Source organism: Myotis yumanensis, unplaced genomic scaffold, assembly GCF_028538775.1.
Source record: "Myotis yumanensis isolate MYYU_CA2020_CCGP unplaced genomic scaffold, mMyoYum1.0.hap1 SCAF_11, whole genome shotgun sequence".
NCBI lineage: Eukaryota > Metazoa > Chordata > Mammalia > Chiroptera > Vespertilionidae > Myotis > Myotis yumanensis.
In genome coordinates, this window is record NW_027223762.1 from 27,656,332 (window position 1) to 27,675,457 (window position 19,126).

At 34.7% G+C, this 19,126-nt stretch overlaps 1 protein-coding gene across 21 annotated transcripts in view; it reads right to left on the minus strand.

Moving 5' to 3' along the window:
* NRXN1 (neurexin 1) overlaps positions 1–19,126 on the minus strand; it is a 1,006,580-nt gene that overhangs the window by 887,346 nt on the left and 100,108 nt on the right. For 13 of the 21 annotated variants that reach the window (XM_070429185.1, XM_070429195.1, XM_070429182.1 and 10 more), the window contains 2 exons: positions 13,486–13,503; positions 10,297–10,326 (listed from right to left, as the gene is read on the minus strand). The exons of 5 other annotated variants lie outside the window; for them this stretch is intronic. In XM_070429185.1, the coding sequence (XP_070285286.1) occupies positions 10,297–10,326; positions 13,486–13,503 (48 nt within the window). Of the gene's footprint in view, positions 1–9,506; positions 9,514–10,296; positions 10,327–13,485; positions 13,504–19,126 lie in introns of those variants that run through there. 3 more of the 21 variants (XM_070429198.1, XM_070429186.1, XM_070429201.1) reach the window with 2 other exon arrangements.

A 19,126-nucleotide genomic window follows, 5' to 3' on the forward strand; every position in this document is an offset into this window, starting at 1 on the left:
ACACAAAATAGCTGTGCTCTGAAAGCTTATGGGGAAGTTGGGAATCTTGTTTGTTTTATTTATTTTTTGTCCATACAGGATTGGAATTCACCATAGACCTACTGTATAAAATTATTTGCTAAGTTAAATTTGAGTTTTATAATGTGCCTCAGGTGACTGGCTGTGGAGAAGGGCTGGACAGCCAACCTGAGTACCAGTGGGTCAGAACAGTGGTAGGAGGTCAGGTGTTATAAGTGCTTGAGAGATCGAGCAGATGTTCTAACAGGAAGTCAGCCACTTGACCAGCCTTGCTTACACAGCAACAGACATCCTTTATACAGGACATTCTTCTAAGCAGGGAATGACATATTTGAAGTAGTTGCAGAAAAAAGACAACCTAATAGGTCATGACATTACTCCTTACAAATAATGAGAGGGCAAATGCCAAACAAAATTGTGCTCACATTCTCAGTCCAATTTTGGCTTTCTTGTGAGCCAATCAGCTTTTCTCTTTCCACCGCATTAAATGACTCATAATTTCACTGCCTGCTCACAAAGAAGGCCACGGGTCACAGCAAGTAGAGATGAGTTAGTGCAAATCCAACCCCACTGATAGGGAAGTAATTTAAAATGTATATACCTTGCTGATAGTCAGATAACGCATTCTTCCATTTAAGCCAGTAATCATTAGAAAGAAAGTCATTAACAAGCCATCACATCATTCCTTCAAGTCAGCATAGCATCAACAATATCTGTTTACTAAGTTTAGCAGATTTCTGGCCCATTATGCCACCAGCAATTTGCAGAAGCCTACGGTTAGCCTGTGAAGAAGGGTTTCCCTATGAACTGAAATCACCACTGGCCAATTTAGGGATTTCCATCCTTCTGGCAGCACTTAAGCCCAATCTAAATGTAATTGTTTCCTCGAAAGGAGTAATTTAATTTTCTCCAAATGTCTACAGCCTTTATAATGCTAAGTCCAGAAAACGAAATAAAAAAAAAAACTGGGCCGGCTGACCAGGTAATTTAGGCCAAACAAATAAAATATATATTGCTTAGAAACTTCGTATAATAAGGAAGTCATTTTTATTTCCTGAATTATTCACTATCTCAGTAGTGTACTTTTGTGGTCTGTATCAGGGCTACATAATAAAGTAAATACTAACAATTTACTGGTGTTTCTCCTATTCTAAATGAGTTACCGTGCAGTCATAGCCACATGGTAATTCCTAGGCAAAGAAGCCAAGCAGAAAAGGAAAACCTGCATTTAGGGGAACACATGTTTTGTAGAAGTAGATATAATTTGAATGTGTGAAGACATGTCCTGAAAAATGGTAACTATTATTATCCTCTTGTTTATATTTTATGTCAACAATCTTGAAAACATCTATTCTAAATAGCTGTGGCTTTACACCATGTGTAACAGCCCCACATAAGGACTGGCGATTCCAGGAATAGTGACTAAGATCGAATGAAACCATTCGGACACTCTCTCTGTGTTTCTACCTCTACTAAAAGGACAAGGGATACGACTCTCATCTTCAGGGAAATGTGGCCCTAGGGCTGCGGTTTTGTTGCTTTGTAATTGAGAGATTTCCTACCATGTGGTTGTTCAGCACGGGTTCCACACTTAGGACAGCAGGCCGGGGACCTGTACTACTCGATAATTATGCAGTCGAACACATGATCATTTTTCTCTGGATTGGAAAAATTTCAGAGGCCCTTTGAGTCTAGGTAGCTATTTGAGGGCCTGAGAAGACTGAATCTGTTTCTTTTAATGTTAGAAGCACAGGGTAAGTCACGTGAACGTAAAGGAGCAGAGATCGACTTCATTCTCTGAAGCTTTCTCAATGTCACAAATTGCCAAAAGGTGCTTCCTAAAAGCCACATGTTATTTAGAAGCCGAACTTCCAGGAGCCTCTTCCAGTTACCTGTTATATACAGACAGACATGTAAAGATGAATTACTGTCCCCTTAAAGAAATATCCTTTAAGACTGAATATTGGAGAAATTTTAAAGGAAAGATTTGACCATCAGCGGTAGGAGTGGTTTTCAAGTCCCTTTCAAATTCTCTGAGACCACCTAAATAGGACAGAAAATAAGAAAGATCAAGAGAGTCAAGTCAGAATCCTCCTCACTCCCAGTTCATGGAGAAAAATTTAGTTTGATTTTATTTGCTTTGTCTTTCCTAAGATTTACCTTGACACAAAAAGAGAAATTTGCAAATTAGCATTTGATGAGAAAGAAATAACATCCAAATTAAACTCTAAAGAGAAATTTTATAACTTGTTTAGCCAATCAGTCAGTTATTACACAAGAATTACTGATTACCTACTGTGCCAGCCCCTGTTCCAGGAGCCCTGGAGATACATGAAGGCAGGGCAGAGATCTCTGCCTTCTCATTTTCCAGTGGGAGAAAGACAGACAATAAACAGTCAACAAAATAAACTAAAAATTTCAAGTATGTTAAAAGATAATTGTTACAGAAGAGAAACTAGATTGTTCAGTTTCAGGAGAGGAAAATTATAATTTATGTAAAAAGGTAAAGACAAATCTCTTGAGAAGGTGCCATTTGAGAAAAACCTTGAAGCATGTGAGAAGATTAGCTAATGATTAAGTATCTCAAGGTAATTATATGTTGTTACTTTTCCAGGAAAGATAGATATCTAAAAAGAGAACTCTCTAATTAGCTTTTCCGTGAAAATCTGGTCTTCAGGTGACTAAGTGGTTAGTATAAGCTCAACTCAGAAATCACTCTAAGTCCTTAGTGAAAAAAACAAAACATTAATTGATGAAAAAGTTGCCTTTGGATGGTACTTCTGGTCCATGAGAAAATATTTACCTCCCTGTACGCTTCATACTGTAAATTTGAATCTAAAAAGCAGTTCATAGCCAATGACCTCCTAAGTTTGTTCAACAGGGAGCCAAGTCCATTATAGTGTCATCATTGTATGTAAAAGAATGTGAAAGTGTGAAGTTACAGAAATAACTAAGTAATTTTGGTTGAGTAGAATCAACCTTTAATGTTTTATCCTACCAATGTTCATTGTAGTATTTGCAAACATACTATACTGTTTCCCCATTAAAAAGTGCAATCTTGCCAAAACCGGTCTGGCTCGGTGGATAGAGCGTCGGCCTGCGGACTGAAAGGTCCCGGGTTCGATTCCGGTCAAGGGCATGTACCTTGGTTGCAGGCATATCCCCAGTGGGAGATGTGCAGGAGGCAGCTGGTCGATGTTTCTCTCTCATCGATGTTTCTAACTCTCTATCGCTCTCCCTTCCTCTCTGTAAAAAATCAATAAAATATATTAAAAAAAAAAAAAGTGCAATCTTAATCCCCTAAAATGGAAACCTTAAAAATGAGAAGCAAAAATATCCTATATAATACTCTATGGTTGGTTTCCTTAAAACTACCTCTAAATTTACTTTGTAAGAATAAGAGGATGAAACCCTGTTTTATGATTACTGGTGTGTAAGTGGACAGAGTCTTTAAAATCTCTCTAAGATTGGTTATTATATATCAGTTATTTTAAATCAAAGTATCTATCATATTGCTATTATATAAGCAATATTCCCTAACATGTCTTATATTTCAAAAAGTGTCAACAGTAGGTTTACTTTTTAAGATAATTAGTAATGTTCTTCTGGGAAATTACACTGTTCTCTAAAATCACTGGCCAGCATAATTTAAGAAACACCCTCTTACCAGCCTAATTGTGGTGATGCTGGCTTTAAAGAAAATACTAAACTCACAAAATACATTTAAAAAATGTAAATAAAATTAAAATCTTTTTAAAAAATCATTTCCTTTGGAAAAGAAATCATCCTTTTTAAAATCCAGTATGTCATAATTTAAGTGTTTTGCTATTTACTATTTCAATAAAGCATCTAAATTTACATTTATACCACCTCAGTCTCTAAACTGTTATGCTGTTGAGTTCTTTCTGTGCTCTTTTCTGAGGATAAATTAATCCCTTCGAGTCTAATAAATCTTTGTTAAATTTATCAGTCATTCAATGTCATCATTTTTATAGAGTGTATAAGTACATGGAAAACTTCTCATCACAGAGCCAAATGAGCAGAGATACATACAAAGGAGCTGGGACTTTTATTTGTAATAAATGTAATGACAAAATTGATTAAATTGCCACAAGAGATAATACATATTTACTCTTCAAGTAAATTTTGTTGATTATATCAAGAACTGATGGGAATGTAGGCTAAAGGAGAACTGCAAAATTAATACCATTTCTAACAGTCACATAGCCTTCTATGTACATCCTACTAATGAAGCAGACATTTAATATCTGATTTTACATAGTGGTGTTCTGGTCTTTCCATGTGCTGTGGCTGCAAATGAAGAGCATCCAGTACTGCAACAGTAGAAATCATAATAGACAATTCAAATTAATTTATTTCTTAATTTCCATATGCACCAAACATAGGCGTTTAAATACAGTAAGATTTTACCCATGGCACAAATGCTTCTAAAAAGACCTTTATATTATGAAGATAAATGAGGAAATTTGATTTAATACGCCACACAGAAGAGAAAAATGATATTTTCAAAACTAGTTCTACATCAGAAACCATAGCAAAAGTTGTAAAACAAATAAGCATCATGATATTGGTGACTGGGAGCTGGGTACTTCACAGACAACTTAGCTATATACCAACACTATAGTTGAAAGATGGTAACAAAAATCTTAGCAACAGAATGTATAAAACATACTAAATGCTTTATTCTTCTCTAAATATTAAAAATCTCAAATCTATCTAAGAGAAGATATTATAGAATATTCACCATGGCATGAAATTACAGATAAAGTTTTAAAACATAATTTTAATGTTACTTATCAATTAGTTGTAGTGATCAATTATATCTAGGTATTAACACAATTAGTTTTGAGAAAAATCTAATTTTATTTTCTTCATAAATTATTTGAAGAACTTAATTTTCAATAATACATTACAATTTTGGCACTTATAAAATGTGTGATCATATGCTTGACACTTGTAATACCTTGGCCTTGTATGAGAAACCAGGATAATCAAACAATGAACATTTATTTTGCAAATATGCTATAGGATTTATGAATGCAATGCAAAGTAAATATTCTCATATCATAAGATAAGACTCAAATTTTGGCTTTTTGAAAGTTTACAATCCAAACCCCATTTAAACACTGGTTTTATGGTATAGTATATCACAACTGACACAGTATGAGTAAAAAAAGAACTCATGTGAACCACAAAAGAGAACATCAGATCTGAATTGCAGTAACATTTCTGTGCCTGCTTTTGCACGAATAGTGCAAGTTAGAAAACAAAATGTGATTATTTGCCACTGTGACAGTGAATAACATGATAATTTTTGAAAACCTAAAACACAAAAATTGATTGATTTCATTTCCTTACAGACCCATTGCTGTGCATATGCTAAGGCATATTAAATTGACCGCAGATTGCTGCCTGACGGGAAAGATACACTGCAACTTTGCAAAAGGATATGAATGACAGGAAGCAAAAGAAACTTTAGAGGCGGAGGCTGAGAGGATTCCATGCAATCTGTTGCTATTATCCTTTCTACCTATTTGAGTAAGTTTCTTTCTCGTTTCCACCCCCAACTTTGCCCACACCAAATCCTCCATGTCCTTCTTCACATATTCCTCTTCCAACATGCTCCCTGCCCATTCACATACTTAAGTCATGAAAATGACATAGTCAAGATAGTTAGAAAAATGCTCTGGAAGCACATGGCCAAAAAGAAAGACAACCTTCCTGCCCTCATGGAGCTTACATTCTATTAGGAACAGTGGACATTAGATTTATAATCTCATATAAATATGTAATTACAATTATGATGATGGCTATGAAGAAAAAATCCGGCCTCCAATCAAAACATCAACACTTATCTGCCAACTATTGACCTGAGCTCTTGAGCTATTAACTAGCCATGCTGGCTGGATCTGCAGTGCGAGTTACTTTAACATGTTCTCATATAAATATTCACTCATTACTTTCATACAACCATTGAAATATAATTAAATAGTAAAATATAATTTAATCATTGTTGGAATGAAATGACCAGTTAAACATACATGGAGAAACAAAACAAAAAAGTAAATTCCCAGGTAAATAGATAAACCTATATGTAAAATAAAATGGAGAATGAAGTTATTAGCATTATCAATGGCCCCAACAATACCAATGACAAATTTCTAAAAAGAAAGCAACCACAATTTCACAATGATTTGGATCCATCTAGTCACAAGCAGGTTTCTTCTAGAGAATATCTCTTCAGCTATACCTAAAAAAGCTATAAATCACTGAAAGAGTATTTATTCCTAACTGTATCTAGTTAAAGGTGACATATTCTTGCTTATAAAACATGAAACCTATCCAAATAACTGAATCCAGAGTTTGAAACAGAATGACCAATTAAAAATATGAGGCACGGCTTTGCCAGTTTGGCTCAGTGGATAGAGCCTCGGCCTGCTGACCAAAGGGTCATGGATCAAGGTTGCCTACCTTGGTTGCAGGCTCCCCCCTGAGCCCTGGCCCTAGTTAGGGCTCATCCAGGAGGCAACCAATCCAAGTGTTTCTTTCACATCAATGTTTCTCTCTGTCTTTCCCTTTCTCTTTCACTCTCCCTAAAAATCAATGGAAAAATATCCTTGGGTGAGGATTAACAAAAAATAAATAAAAATATGAGACACAATGTCCTATGGGAAAAAGGAGAAAGCTTCCATTTCATTCATTTTGATTCTGTGAGCACATAACAGTGTCTCTATTTGACTTAGCTGTTTTTGTGATGTATAAATGGTAAGGGATTTTTCAGTTTCCAAACCCTAAAAAATGAATTAGGGAATATGGAAGGATCCACACCAACTCTGTAAGGATACAGCACAATGATGCCAGTGCTTACCTCTACAGAGAGGACTGGGGAGGAAGATGAAGAAGGTTATCACAAGGAAATGTTCTCTTTAGATGAGTTACTTTATTTCCTTTTGTTCTTTTTTTTTTTTAATGAAAGGTATTCATTTGTCACTGGGCATTTAACTTTTTAGAAAATATTTAAGAATCCATACAGAAGAAATAATAATAATAATAATAATAATGCTCCTGAATCCAATTTTGCTTCTGGATTAACGAAAAAAATAAAAAGACATTAATCCAGAGAGAATCATTCCAGAGAGCCTGAAATCACTTCTCCTAAAGAGACAAGTAGTGTCAAGAAAAATTCTCCAAGATTATATTGTGACAGAAATATTTGGAGGCATGAATTTATAATTCATATCTATTATTTTAGACTGGGCATTTTATGTACAACTAGGATCTAACCTATAGAGGAAGTTAAAATGTAAAGTTACTAGACAATTAGCGACTTCTCCAACAGGCAAGGACATCAACCTATGAGCAACCCCGACTCATGTCCTGTTTTTAACTGCCTTTTCCCACCCGCACAGCACTTCCATTCTGTCATGTGACTCCCTTGCTCACGTTTTCATTTCTCTATTATAAATGACACTCCTTGGGTGTGGATGCATGGCATCGTCAAGATTGGATTTTTGATCTAGAATACAGATTTGTTGAATTAACTTGCAATTAAAGAAAACTTACAAATCACATTTCTCATTTCTAGACACCGAATTAAACAACATGCAAAGGGACCAGTCTTATTTGCAAAATACTCAATTCCATCTTCTTTTTCCCATTTAATATCAAAAAGCATCCTGGTCCCATTCACAGAAGCATGTAAAGGAAAAAACAAAGTCCTGGCCTCTGTAGTTTTGTACAGATTGATGAAGACAACTTGATGAAAACTTTACCAAAAAAATATGCTTGACACACATAACAGAAAACAGTTAGGTCTGGCATAGGAACACGGGATGAAGTGACACTTAACATTAATTACACCAAAACAAATACCAGCTTAATATAAACATGAATTATTCCTTATGTAGTGTTAATAGATTATATAATTAGAGAATTATTTTTAAAGGTTACTTTTTCACATCATAATGAATACATGTGTGCATATTTAGAAAGTTTGTCTACGTATATGTACTCATACCAATATACACAGGAACATATACACAAACACACATAGATATACTTCACTCAGCCAGTAAAATAAAATATAAATACAGTTCACTCTATGCCATTCTGAATCTTAACACTAAGGAATAGGTGGGAAATGCCCACTTAAGAAAGAAAAGTGGGTGGCAATTTGTCCTCAAAAACAAGTTTAAAAAGCACCCCAAATGGTACACAAAATACCAATGGCATACGAAAAGAATCAATACATACTGTCATTTGCATGTTGCTGGAAGGTTAAAATGAGATTCAATTATATTATTAAAAAACCAGTTGACCAAAACACAAACTGCAATAAGCATATGTTGTTTTTTATAAACTCAAAGTATCCAAACAACATTTGTTTCTAAAGCTCTACTTTACACATTTAAAACATCGATACCATGTCCTCCTTATTGCTCAGCTCATGTTCAGGTGCTTGTTTAAGCAGAAAAGTGTCCCTGCTAGATGACACAAACGTGAAGCTGCAGAACTGTGGGCTTTGGTCCCAATTCACCGGATTAGGATTCAGAGCATAAGAAAGATACAGAGAATTCAAGGATAAGATACATTCCTGTGTTTAAAATAACCAAGGAAAAAACACACAAATGCAAACAAACAAAATAAAACAAAATTTAAAAAACCCCACAAAACTGGGAGACCAAGATGGAATTCACTGATACATTGTTTAAAATGTTTACTTTAAAGGTGATGATACACATTTGTCACAGCTGCCTATCATGTACCTCCTTTCAATGAAAACACTCAACACAATGTGGATGGTTCTAAATGGTGAGTTATACATGCTTTTCAATTTGGCACCAATGCTGTCAAAGAGTACACATGCCTGACTTACCAAGTGATGCAGGGATGGGAGCCTGGTTGGTAACGTTCTTAAAAAGAGTTAGTATGCACAGAAAAAGAACAGGCTTATCTTGCTCCTTTGTTTCTCTCTTTCAGAGTACTGCTTTTTCCAGGATATCATGAAGTTAATGTGCACATATGACCTCTAGCAGACAGCATGGTGATGAGCAGGACCACTTCAATGCTGCGCATGCTTAGACTTACATCCCAAGGCAGAAATGGCAGGGGTAGGTGGGCTCCAGAGTTAAAAGTTTGAGGATGATATATTCATGGTGACTACACACAGCATTTAATTGCCATTGAATGACACTGCAAAAACTGACACCGAAACCTGTAGCTAATTTTTAAATACACTAATTATATAAGCAGCTGACAAAAAAAATCACAGTAAAGAGCAAGAGAAACAAAGAGTGAAACATTTTGATGGATTTTCTCTTACCTTAAGTTCATAAAATATTCATTAACACTCATACCTACCTCCCAGTGCCCATTACTAATACCAAAAGGTGCAAATACATTTGCATAACTTAGACATACTGTAATTCATACAGGTGCTATTAAGTAGAAATAAAAGAGTGTAATACCTTTACTTTTACCTATTGATTTGATGAAATGGTTCCATGAAGAAGGGTTTTCCATACAAAGAGAATAAAGAGGAGAGAAACAACAATAAGAATTATGAATATATGCAAATGCACTACTCTTTGAAAATTAATCAAGAAAGCATAAGTAAGGGTTTAAAAACAAATGGAAATACAATCAGTATACGTTGACAATCCTGCCTTTTTTAAAAGGCAGTACATGCAAGGAAATTGGAAAGCCCATGCTCACTTTAAAATATTACACAAAGAGGAGATACATAACGACTGCAGGTAAAAGAAGTATTGATTCTGTGGAGCGCTAGACTCAGCATTCTAGAAGCCAGAAGCCAAAGATGTCTGCATGTTCCCAAACTGCCATGCATTGGGTGAAAAATGGACTCTTTTTGGTACATGAGGTTAAACTGAATATCCTCTTTCAAATATTAATTTGTGACGGTTCTTGGTTTTTCTTTACTATAACTACCCTTAAAATTGCATATGCTGATAAATGTATGGAAACTTTCAATCACAAGTCCTATGTCTCATTTATTTTCAGATATTACAGTGCAAAGAATGAACAAAAACAAAACAAAAAAGTCAAAGGAGCAAACCACAAATCAAACTGACATACAGAGAGAATAACACATGAAAAAAAAAAGTGAACAAAAGTATGTATTTTATTTGCAGCCAGATAATTTGCAAGCATTTGCCCATCCTTTGCAGTGATGGTGTGAAAGCAGCTACGAAACAAGGAAACACTGGAAGCAGAGTGGAAAAGGAACAGAGCCCATACCTTGGTCGCCCATCATCAGGTGCGCCAGACCTTGAAGGGAAACAAGAGCACAGTCAGCAATAAACAAGGGAGCATGGGAAGGCGGGGTTGTCACAGTGACAAAAATGTTCAGTGACAGACATCTTGTTTCCTATGAGACATGTCTGTATCACAGAAGCAAATCAAAAAGCATTCTTTCAACCCCTGGTAGGAATGCTTTGGGGCAAAGAGTTACAGAACTATAGTTTAAACACTGGCATATGCTGCACTGTGTATTTCTTCTATGTATCAGTTGGAACAATGAAGAGCATAAGAGCATGACTTAAAATCCAACCAATCCCTTACGTGTTGCATCTGCCCTTCACGCCCCGCGATGAGACTGTTTTGAACACAGCCTCCACAGGGCTTGCCAGTCTTCGGTGATGCAATTATATTTGTAAAAACCCAAAGGAATACCTGAAATATGGGCTGGGTCTGATCTTTTTCCCCTCATCAGAAAATGAGAAGTTTCATAATTAAATGAAAAGAAAAAAATCTTAGTCACACTGAAATGATAATGCAGAAATGTCTCCTTGTCTGACACATGTGGCAACTAACTAAGGTTGTTCATATACAAGATCATTAGACATGCAATTGCAAAGTTAGAATTTACTATTAAGAAACAATGCATCAGGTTTAAATAGGCTCAATTAGCTTTCCATGGAGAACAAAATTATTTATCATTTTACTTAAACATAACTTAAATACTAAACTATGAGTTAATGTAAGTGATATACAAATACATATAAGAAACAATTTCATTAAGGATGTTTTCTGAAAGAGTACTGAATTCCCTTCATTTAAATTATTTTTTATCTATTACTTGACAATTAACTTCAGAGTGAAGATCTTCTTTTCTAAAGAATATTACTAATATTCTTTTAAAAATATATTTTACTACCCAAGTAGACACTTTTTAAGGAATGGCATAATTCCTAGTTTTTATTCTAAATTCAGGAGTAAAGCTACTCTTCAATCCATGTATATTAAAAAACACAGGGAAATGTTACAACATTATAGTATGCATACAATTTCTATAACATTTATATTCCCTTTCCTTGTGTTATTTTAAATATATTTGAGACTTTACTTGAGATACATAACATTATGCATTTCTTGCATCATTATTAAAATAATCTGTTATTTCCTTAAAATTTGTGGATATTAAAAATTCCTTCGGGCATACACAATTAAAATAATCATATAATTACATGAAAATTATTAAACATAGTTTAAGGTTTCTGTAATCCAGCCTCTTTTTGCATTTTCTAAGTGATTTTAACAAGAAAGTATAATCACACAGACAGATTAAAAAGTTTATGATCAGTTGGTGATTCATGATTATTTCATATGCCTAGAAATAGTGGCTTATCTGTCCAAGTGATGTAACTGTTTCATTTAATTTCACTTTTAAAACTACTCTACATATTTACTAATAACAGCTTATAACATTGGGTAGACTAAATCAGGGAATTATCCCTGTATCAGATGTAACTTTTACAAAATATATTAGACAGCTCTAATGAAAATAAATAGATTTCTAAAGCATTCACATTCCTCATGCTAGATTTCCTACTTCTAAGGGAACTCCACTATATTGCCAAAGTTAATTTATAAATAGGTAGGTTAAAATTATGATTAAGTAAACTTATTACAATAGTTATGGACCTACATTCTGAAAATTTTGTCAAAAATGTTCATGGGATGATTGTGTGTGAAGAGAGAGGCATTCACGCTTATTCAGCTGGTTTTAAAGCCCACTGGAATGCAAGTGGATTTAGGGAAAAAAGAATGAAACTGTACAGGATGATTAAGGAAATGCAAAAGAAGTTTAAAAAGATACTGAGAAAAACTTTCTGTCTTAATTAACATGCACAATATAAATGAGACTGATTTTGAAAAATATCAGGCCTATCAAGTGCATGCTCACATGCTATTACAATTATAGTATAGAAAAACGGAAGCCTTATACAGAGCCAGCACTTGGGAAAATAATCATTGAGGATTTCTTTTGAAGTTTTAATCTCTTAAACAATAAAATAGACATGTTCAGCAACCAAGCAACTGTACTTTACATGAATGAATCACAAACAATATGCTGTAACTTGCTACTGATCAACTTCATATTACCATGAATTGTTCCTGATTTGAAACATCAAATCTTAGTAACTTTATAATTTATCTATGACATTTGATGAGGACTTTTGTTCTAAAACAAACGTTTATTATTTTTACAGAATGATTTTATTTTGAAATATTGCAGCAAAATGAAATATGCTAAATGTTTGCCTCTGAAGTGTAGTTATTGGTAAATTGTTTATGCAAAAACTTTTAATACTATAATTATATAATTTGATAGAATACCATCTTTCCTTCTGGAATTCTAAGCTCTACCTAGTTCTTTTTGAATTTTTATAATGAAGAGATTTGTTTGACAGCACTCTGACAAACGCATTTAAGTTCTTTGAAAGTAGAATGCTGAAATATGCTGAATTTATTGGATTCAATAGAAAAATACATATACCGGTCAAAATTTCTTGAGAGATAATGTTTTAAAAACTTGAATAAATATTGTAGTTTTACTTAACAGACACAGAATATTACAAACATACTTACCATTAATCATGGTGGAGTGCTGTATGCTCTCATTTCCATTGGCCAAAGGCTTATTTTTTAATCTAAATATATGGCTCTTACTTACAGTCAGTACTTTATTCTGTGTTTTTATTAATCATTTCATTTAAAACTAAACCAATGGGCTTGAGATGATGTGATGCTAAACAATTCCAAAAGAAAAAAATCATTTTGATTAAGAAAAAAATGGAGAAAGGATCATGCACTATGTTCTGAAACTGCAAATAAATACTTTCTCATATAATATTTTTTAAAAATGGATTGCATTATTTTTCCATTCAGAACACTGCAATTACGTATTCTAATATGGACTGCTGAAATCCATCAAGGATTGGCATCAAGGGTGAAGGCGTTTCATATACGCGGGGTGCCTGGGGTACAGAGCATGAGTGTTCTATATGAAAAGTGATGCACAATCCACAAATCAACAAATGTTCAAAAAGGTGTTCAACTTACCGTCTAAATTCGAGATGTACTCTGTTAATGCTAAGAAATAAAAGGCAAATGAGAGTTGAAAAAAGAGTAAAAAGCACCCACCTTCCACATTGTTGTCTTCTGAAAGCACATGACAAGGAGGGAGAAAAAAAGGAAAAACATTCATTAAGCAGCATGCAGACTGGACCTTGCCTTTGCATGTCTTCCTCATGCAAGGCACCAACACAACATGCAGTGCTCCATGGCTACCGTCCAAAGGGGAAAACAAAACCATGGGAGCAGGTTCTCTCCCACTGGCAGCATTTAAAAAATATGACCAAATTTCAGTAATACTGGTATTTCCTGAACAAGGAGTTTTAAAGTCTTTCACTGCCTTGTGTGAAGCAAACATTCTTACATGTTGCTGGCACGGTTTTTCTAGGCAATAACTTTTAAAGCTTTTTTTATACCATTCTTAAAGATTCTATTTCTAAATTCTGATTTAGACTTCGATGAAAGAAAAATAAACATTAAGTCTCATTTAAAGATATTCCAGTTCTACTAAATAGGTAATCAATTTTCTATCATGGCCTTTAAGTATTTCTAATACTTCACTTTTATTTCCTTAAAGAAACACAACATAAATACGCAACTAAAGACTACAATTAGTTTGACTTATTTATCGTGTTCATATTTTATTGCAAATGATGATAGTTTATTGTAACTATGAAAATGCTAACTTTTAAATGTTAAGTGGAAAAAGTAACCATTGCAAGAGAAGTCCATTTGGCAATGTCCATTAGGCAAAGTTTATCAAGATTTATTTACTTTGTATTTCTGTTTAGGGTGTGAATGTGAACAGAGTTAAGATAAAGATAATATTTGATAAACTTTTCCTTATGTTTCCATACATCTATATAATATTTACATATTTTATATATTTACTTAAATAAATTTCCAAATATGGATAATCAAATTTGTATATGTATTTCTACAATTAATCAATACAAGTGAATAGGATTTACACTATTATTAGTATGCACTAGAGGATTTACCAACTATTTGAGACACAGGCCTTGGCATCCAGGTAGGAAATGTAAGGGAAAACAGTTTTATGGGACGAGGGAGAGAAAAAGGTTTCAATAGCAATCAAAATTTCTCCAATAATAAAGTATATCCATGTTGAAATTCCTAGTCTCATTCTTAAATTTCATTTAATTAGCTATACTTTTTTTAAAGTGCTCATTTGATCAAAAGTGTTTTATAAACAAAACAATAGCAAGTGTAAAAATGAGAGAATACAACTAAAAATGAATCATTTCATAAGTTTCAACAAATAACATTTTAATGGTTAAAGTTATTAATGATTTAAAAATCATCAATTTTGTTTAAATTGTATTAGCTGGAAACTGAAATGTCAACAGAGGCACATTTCCTCAGATGGTCTTAATATATAGTAGAAATAGCTAGTGGAGAAATGTGGACAATAACATCTATACAAAATATGTGCTTTGCCATAGTTGATTTTTGAAAGACATTTTACAAATGAAAGCAATACTGTATATGTGATAGTCATTTACTGGGTGGGTTTGGTTTCCAATCTACCAAATAAGAAATTAGACTGAGTTTGTTACTTTTCAATGGCAACTCAGACATGACATGAACACAAATATTAAAGTTTTATTTTATTGATTTCAATGTGAAATCATACAAAGACATAGATTCTTTTGATATTTAAGATACACTTTGATTTTATACTAACTGCCCTTGAAATTCTATTTTGCATTTAAGGTGATTATTTTAATAAGACTATTTAATATGTAGAGTAATAACAAAATCAGGGAGCTTAAAAGAGTCAAGTGCTGGGAAGGTCTATCAATTACTACAGCACTATTTATAATTTCTGTAAACAAAAAGTTGGCAAATATGGCTGTGAACAGTACAGTCCCAGAAAGAGATTTGGGTTAAGTGCTGCATGAAAATCTAATAGGAAAATAAAATAAATAAATAAATAAAACAGGCCCAGGCTTGACACCAATTTGTAAAATGTGCTAAATAGGATACCAGGGAAAGAAGTTCTGCTAACAAAATAAAGGTCACAGATTTGCTCCCAGAAAGTAAAGTAATTTCACTGTTAACGAAGGCCCAGGACCACAGCTGGTGCCACTGAACCCACCCCACCTTCAAGCATTTTTCTGAGATCTTATTCATAAGGAAAACAAGGCTGACCAATGGGACTCTTCCTATGCAAATCCAAGTCATGCCCAATGTGTAAACAAATCCTGACCTGACCAAGTTCAGAACAATGTTCTATGTCAGAAGACTTGAATTAAAAAAAAAAAAAAAAAGACAAAGTACTAGAGTAAAAGGAAGGGTGAAATGTTAACTTCTAAAAAAAAAAAGAAAAAAAGTAAAACTGGCTTGGGACAGGCTTGCCTTGAGTCTCCATATATTTCCAGATTCAGTCATAGGATAAAAACAAAACAAACAAAAAAAAACAACACCTTATCTTTACCTGGTTCGTTCTATTTATGCCTTTAGTATCCATTTGTTGGTTTTACTAGTAATTCATTTGTCTGTTAAGCTAAAAATGATCCCATATTATTTCAGAATTTGGAAGTAGTGATAAATGGTGGTAGCGCTTGGTGTTTATAATCATTCTCCAGGTATTTTTCCCTTTCCTTTTTCCTATTTGGCTTTTGGACTAAACGAAGAATATCTATTTTAAAAGAATCGTTTTTCTTATCACTTCAACTTTTGCTTTCTCTGTGTATCCTTATGCAATCAAATACTATTTTGTTGTTTTTTTTTGCAGCAACACAGAGGTGATGAAATTGGCATGCCACGATGTAAAGATAATTTAGGGTAACATAGAAAGCAGTCCATCCGGCCTTACCTGTAGGGAAAAGCTCAGGTTTGCAGAAAACCCTGGCTTCTTAATTCTGCTCACCTAATGCTGCTATGTGCAAGAAGTGAGTCTCTTAATAATCAACGTTACTAAAAAGATCACACTCTTTTCTTTCTTTTCATTGTGAAAAAAAAAAAAGAATACAAAAGCAGGAAAAAGATACCTTAAGTTCTATTTTTCTTTCAGATAAGACATTCTTCCTTCACAAATGGGAATTAGGCACATCAATCATGTTATGAATGATGGTGGTGTGCTGACACGAGGGGAAACTGCAGACTGTTAAATTGTATGCTTTTAAATCACTTCAAAAGAGCATCTCCCTAAAAATGTTTCCTTTCGCCCCCAGCCTCTAAGAATGCAAGGGCAGTTCTTTAATTTATCATGTCAGCGTTCTTTGGACATAATCTTAATTACATATATAGAAAAGAGAAATGAATAGGAAAACAAATGTGCTTGTTTCAATACAAAGAAAGTAAAAATGCAATCATGAACAGTGGGTAAATTAAAAATTTGAGTACAATATCCCACATCACTCTTTTTTTGTATAATCAGTGTTTAGGTTTAGCTATATAAAGAAGCTCATCTAAATGTACAAGCAGTAGTCAACTTATGTGCTATATTTTGCATTTTAAAAATGGCCAAAAGAAGTGTGTTCCCTCTTGGGCTTTCCTTCTCTTCTTTGGTTTCCTTCCTCCTCAGCTAGTTGCCTTCATTTGCTTTGGCTCTCCTTTTCCTCCAACAGAAAATGCCACAACAGCAGGTGGCTTCCCTCCCAGATCCATGCCATCCACGATAGAGGACATATAGCAAAACTGATGGTGGCACTAGCCAGCAGGAGAAGGGATGCAGAATAAGATTCCATTTCCTTCTTCCATGCATCGGGCTGGCCAGCTTCTAGCCCCTCACATTACGTTTCAAGACATTAGCCAGCCTTTATTTTGGAGATTAAATGCCAGTGTGGCAGAGTCTGGTTCCCATGGTAGCACAGGATGGAGCTTTGTTTTATTTTCTTTTTCTTTTGGTGTTAGCAGTGAAAGCCTTTAGAAAACCTCAATGGTCTAGGAAGGCTTCAAGGATGGGGATGTGGAGGAATCATTGAGGCTGTGGATTTGTACAGCAGTCAGGGGGAGGAAGAGAACTGCTGGCCAGAACCAGGAGAAGGTTCAACAGAAAAAGAAGCATAAAGGTCCATCACAGAGACCTCAGGAAAGAAGGAGCTACTTTTTCCTCTATCTTTACTGCTTAGGAGTGAAAGGAGTGGTATCTCTAAATCAGCTTGCGGCAGAAGAGATATTCCTGACACCACAGTGGGAACTAAAAAACACTTCCCTAGGTACGTCAGGGGCAATGCCTGACTATACTTTTGGTACAATACTGTGAAGCAAGTATATTATAGAATTAACTAGAGGCCAGATGCACGAAGGTCGTGCAAGAGGCGGCCTTCCTTCCCCGGGCTGCCGGCACTGGCTTCCCTCTGGCACCCGGGACCTGGGCTTCCCTCCAGCTTCGTCTGGAAGGTCGTCTTGAAGGACCTCTGGTCTAATTAGCATAATATGCTTTTATTATTATAGATGAGTCCTTTGTGAAGTGGTTTAAAAAGTTTACCTTGCCTCACAGTGCTGTTTCCATGGGAAACTATCATAAGGATTTCAATTTATGAATTCAAAGAGCTTTTGGAAAAAATAGCATTTTCATAAGTTGGAGACTGCCTGTTTTTCTGCTTCACACAGGAGCCAGTTTTGTTACAAAGAAGTTTATGGTATTCAATTCAAAATGCTCCATCTTGTTAATAGGGAAAAGGAGGGAGGGAAGAAGGGCAGGCGGACTAATTACATGGCCAATTCTCACAGTGTTTTAGCTGTTCAGTGGACCTGATGGCATTTTATAGTTACTGACCAACATATTAAATATATTAGCATATTAAGTGGCTCACATAAACTATATTGTATACAATTTCAAACTTTCTTTTCATGAGGGGCTATTATGAGGATGTTTGCTTGGCTTTTATAGCCTCCGTTGTTCCTTACATCCCGTTTGAGAGGCAACATTTACATATTCATTTCAATGGCTGGACTTAGGACCCCTCCACTTAACAGTGACATAAACATTGTGGCAATCACAGCCTACACTGTGTGTGCTCATGTCACATTTTTTTAAGTTTTTTTTTTTTTCCCCAATTGAATTTTAGAGAGAGAGGAAGTGAGAAACATCCATGTGAGAGCAAAACATCACTTGGCTGCCTCCTGCACTTCCCCTATTGCGGATTGAGTCTGAAGTCCAGGCATATGCCCTGAATGGGAATCGAACCAGCAACTTTTCATTTCATGGGACGATGCCCAACCAACAAAGACACACTGGCCAGTGCTCATGTCACTTTCTGCCTCTGTTTTAATTGCTCACTGAGAAATAAACATTTCCTGACAAGAAATTGACAAAAACCATCAAGCAGGATGCTAACATGTACTTTCCCACCCATGTTCAATCTCTACTACATAACTCTCCAAAGAAAACCAATTCAGTTGAGTAGAGCTTCCTTTCTAAGCGTTTGAAGTCATCATATATTAGAACAGTGATGGCGAACCTATGACACGCGTGTCAGAGGTGACACGCAAACTCATTTTTTTGGTTGATTTTTCTTTGTTAAATGGCATTTAAATATATGAAATAAATATCAAAAATATAAATCTTTGTTTTACTATGGTTGCAAATATCAAAACATTTCTGTATGTGACACGGCACCAGAGTTAAGTTAGGGTTTTTCAAAAATGCTGACACGCTGAGCTCAAAAGGTTCGCCATCACAGTATTAGAGAGTAGATCAGGAAAACTCTTTGATTGCAGTGGGGAGAATAAATTT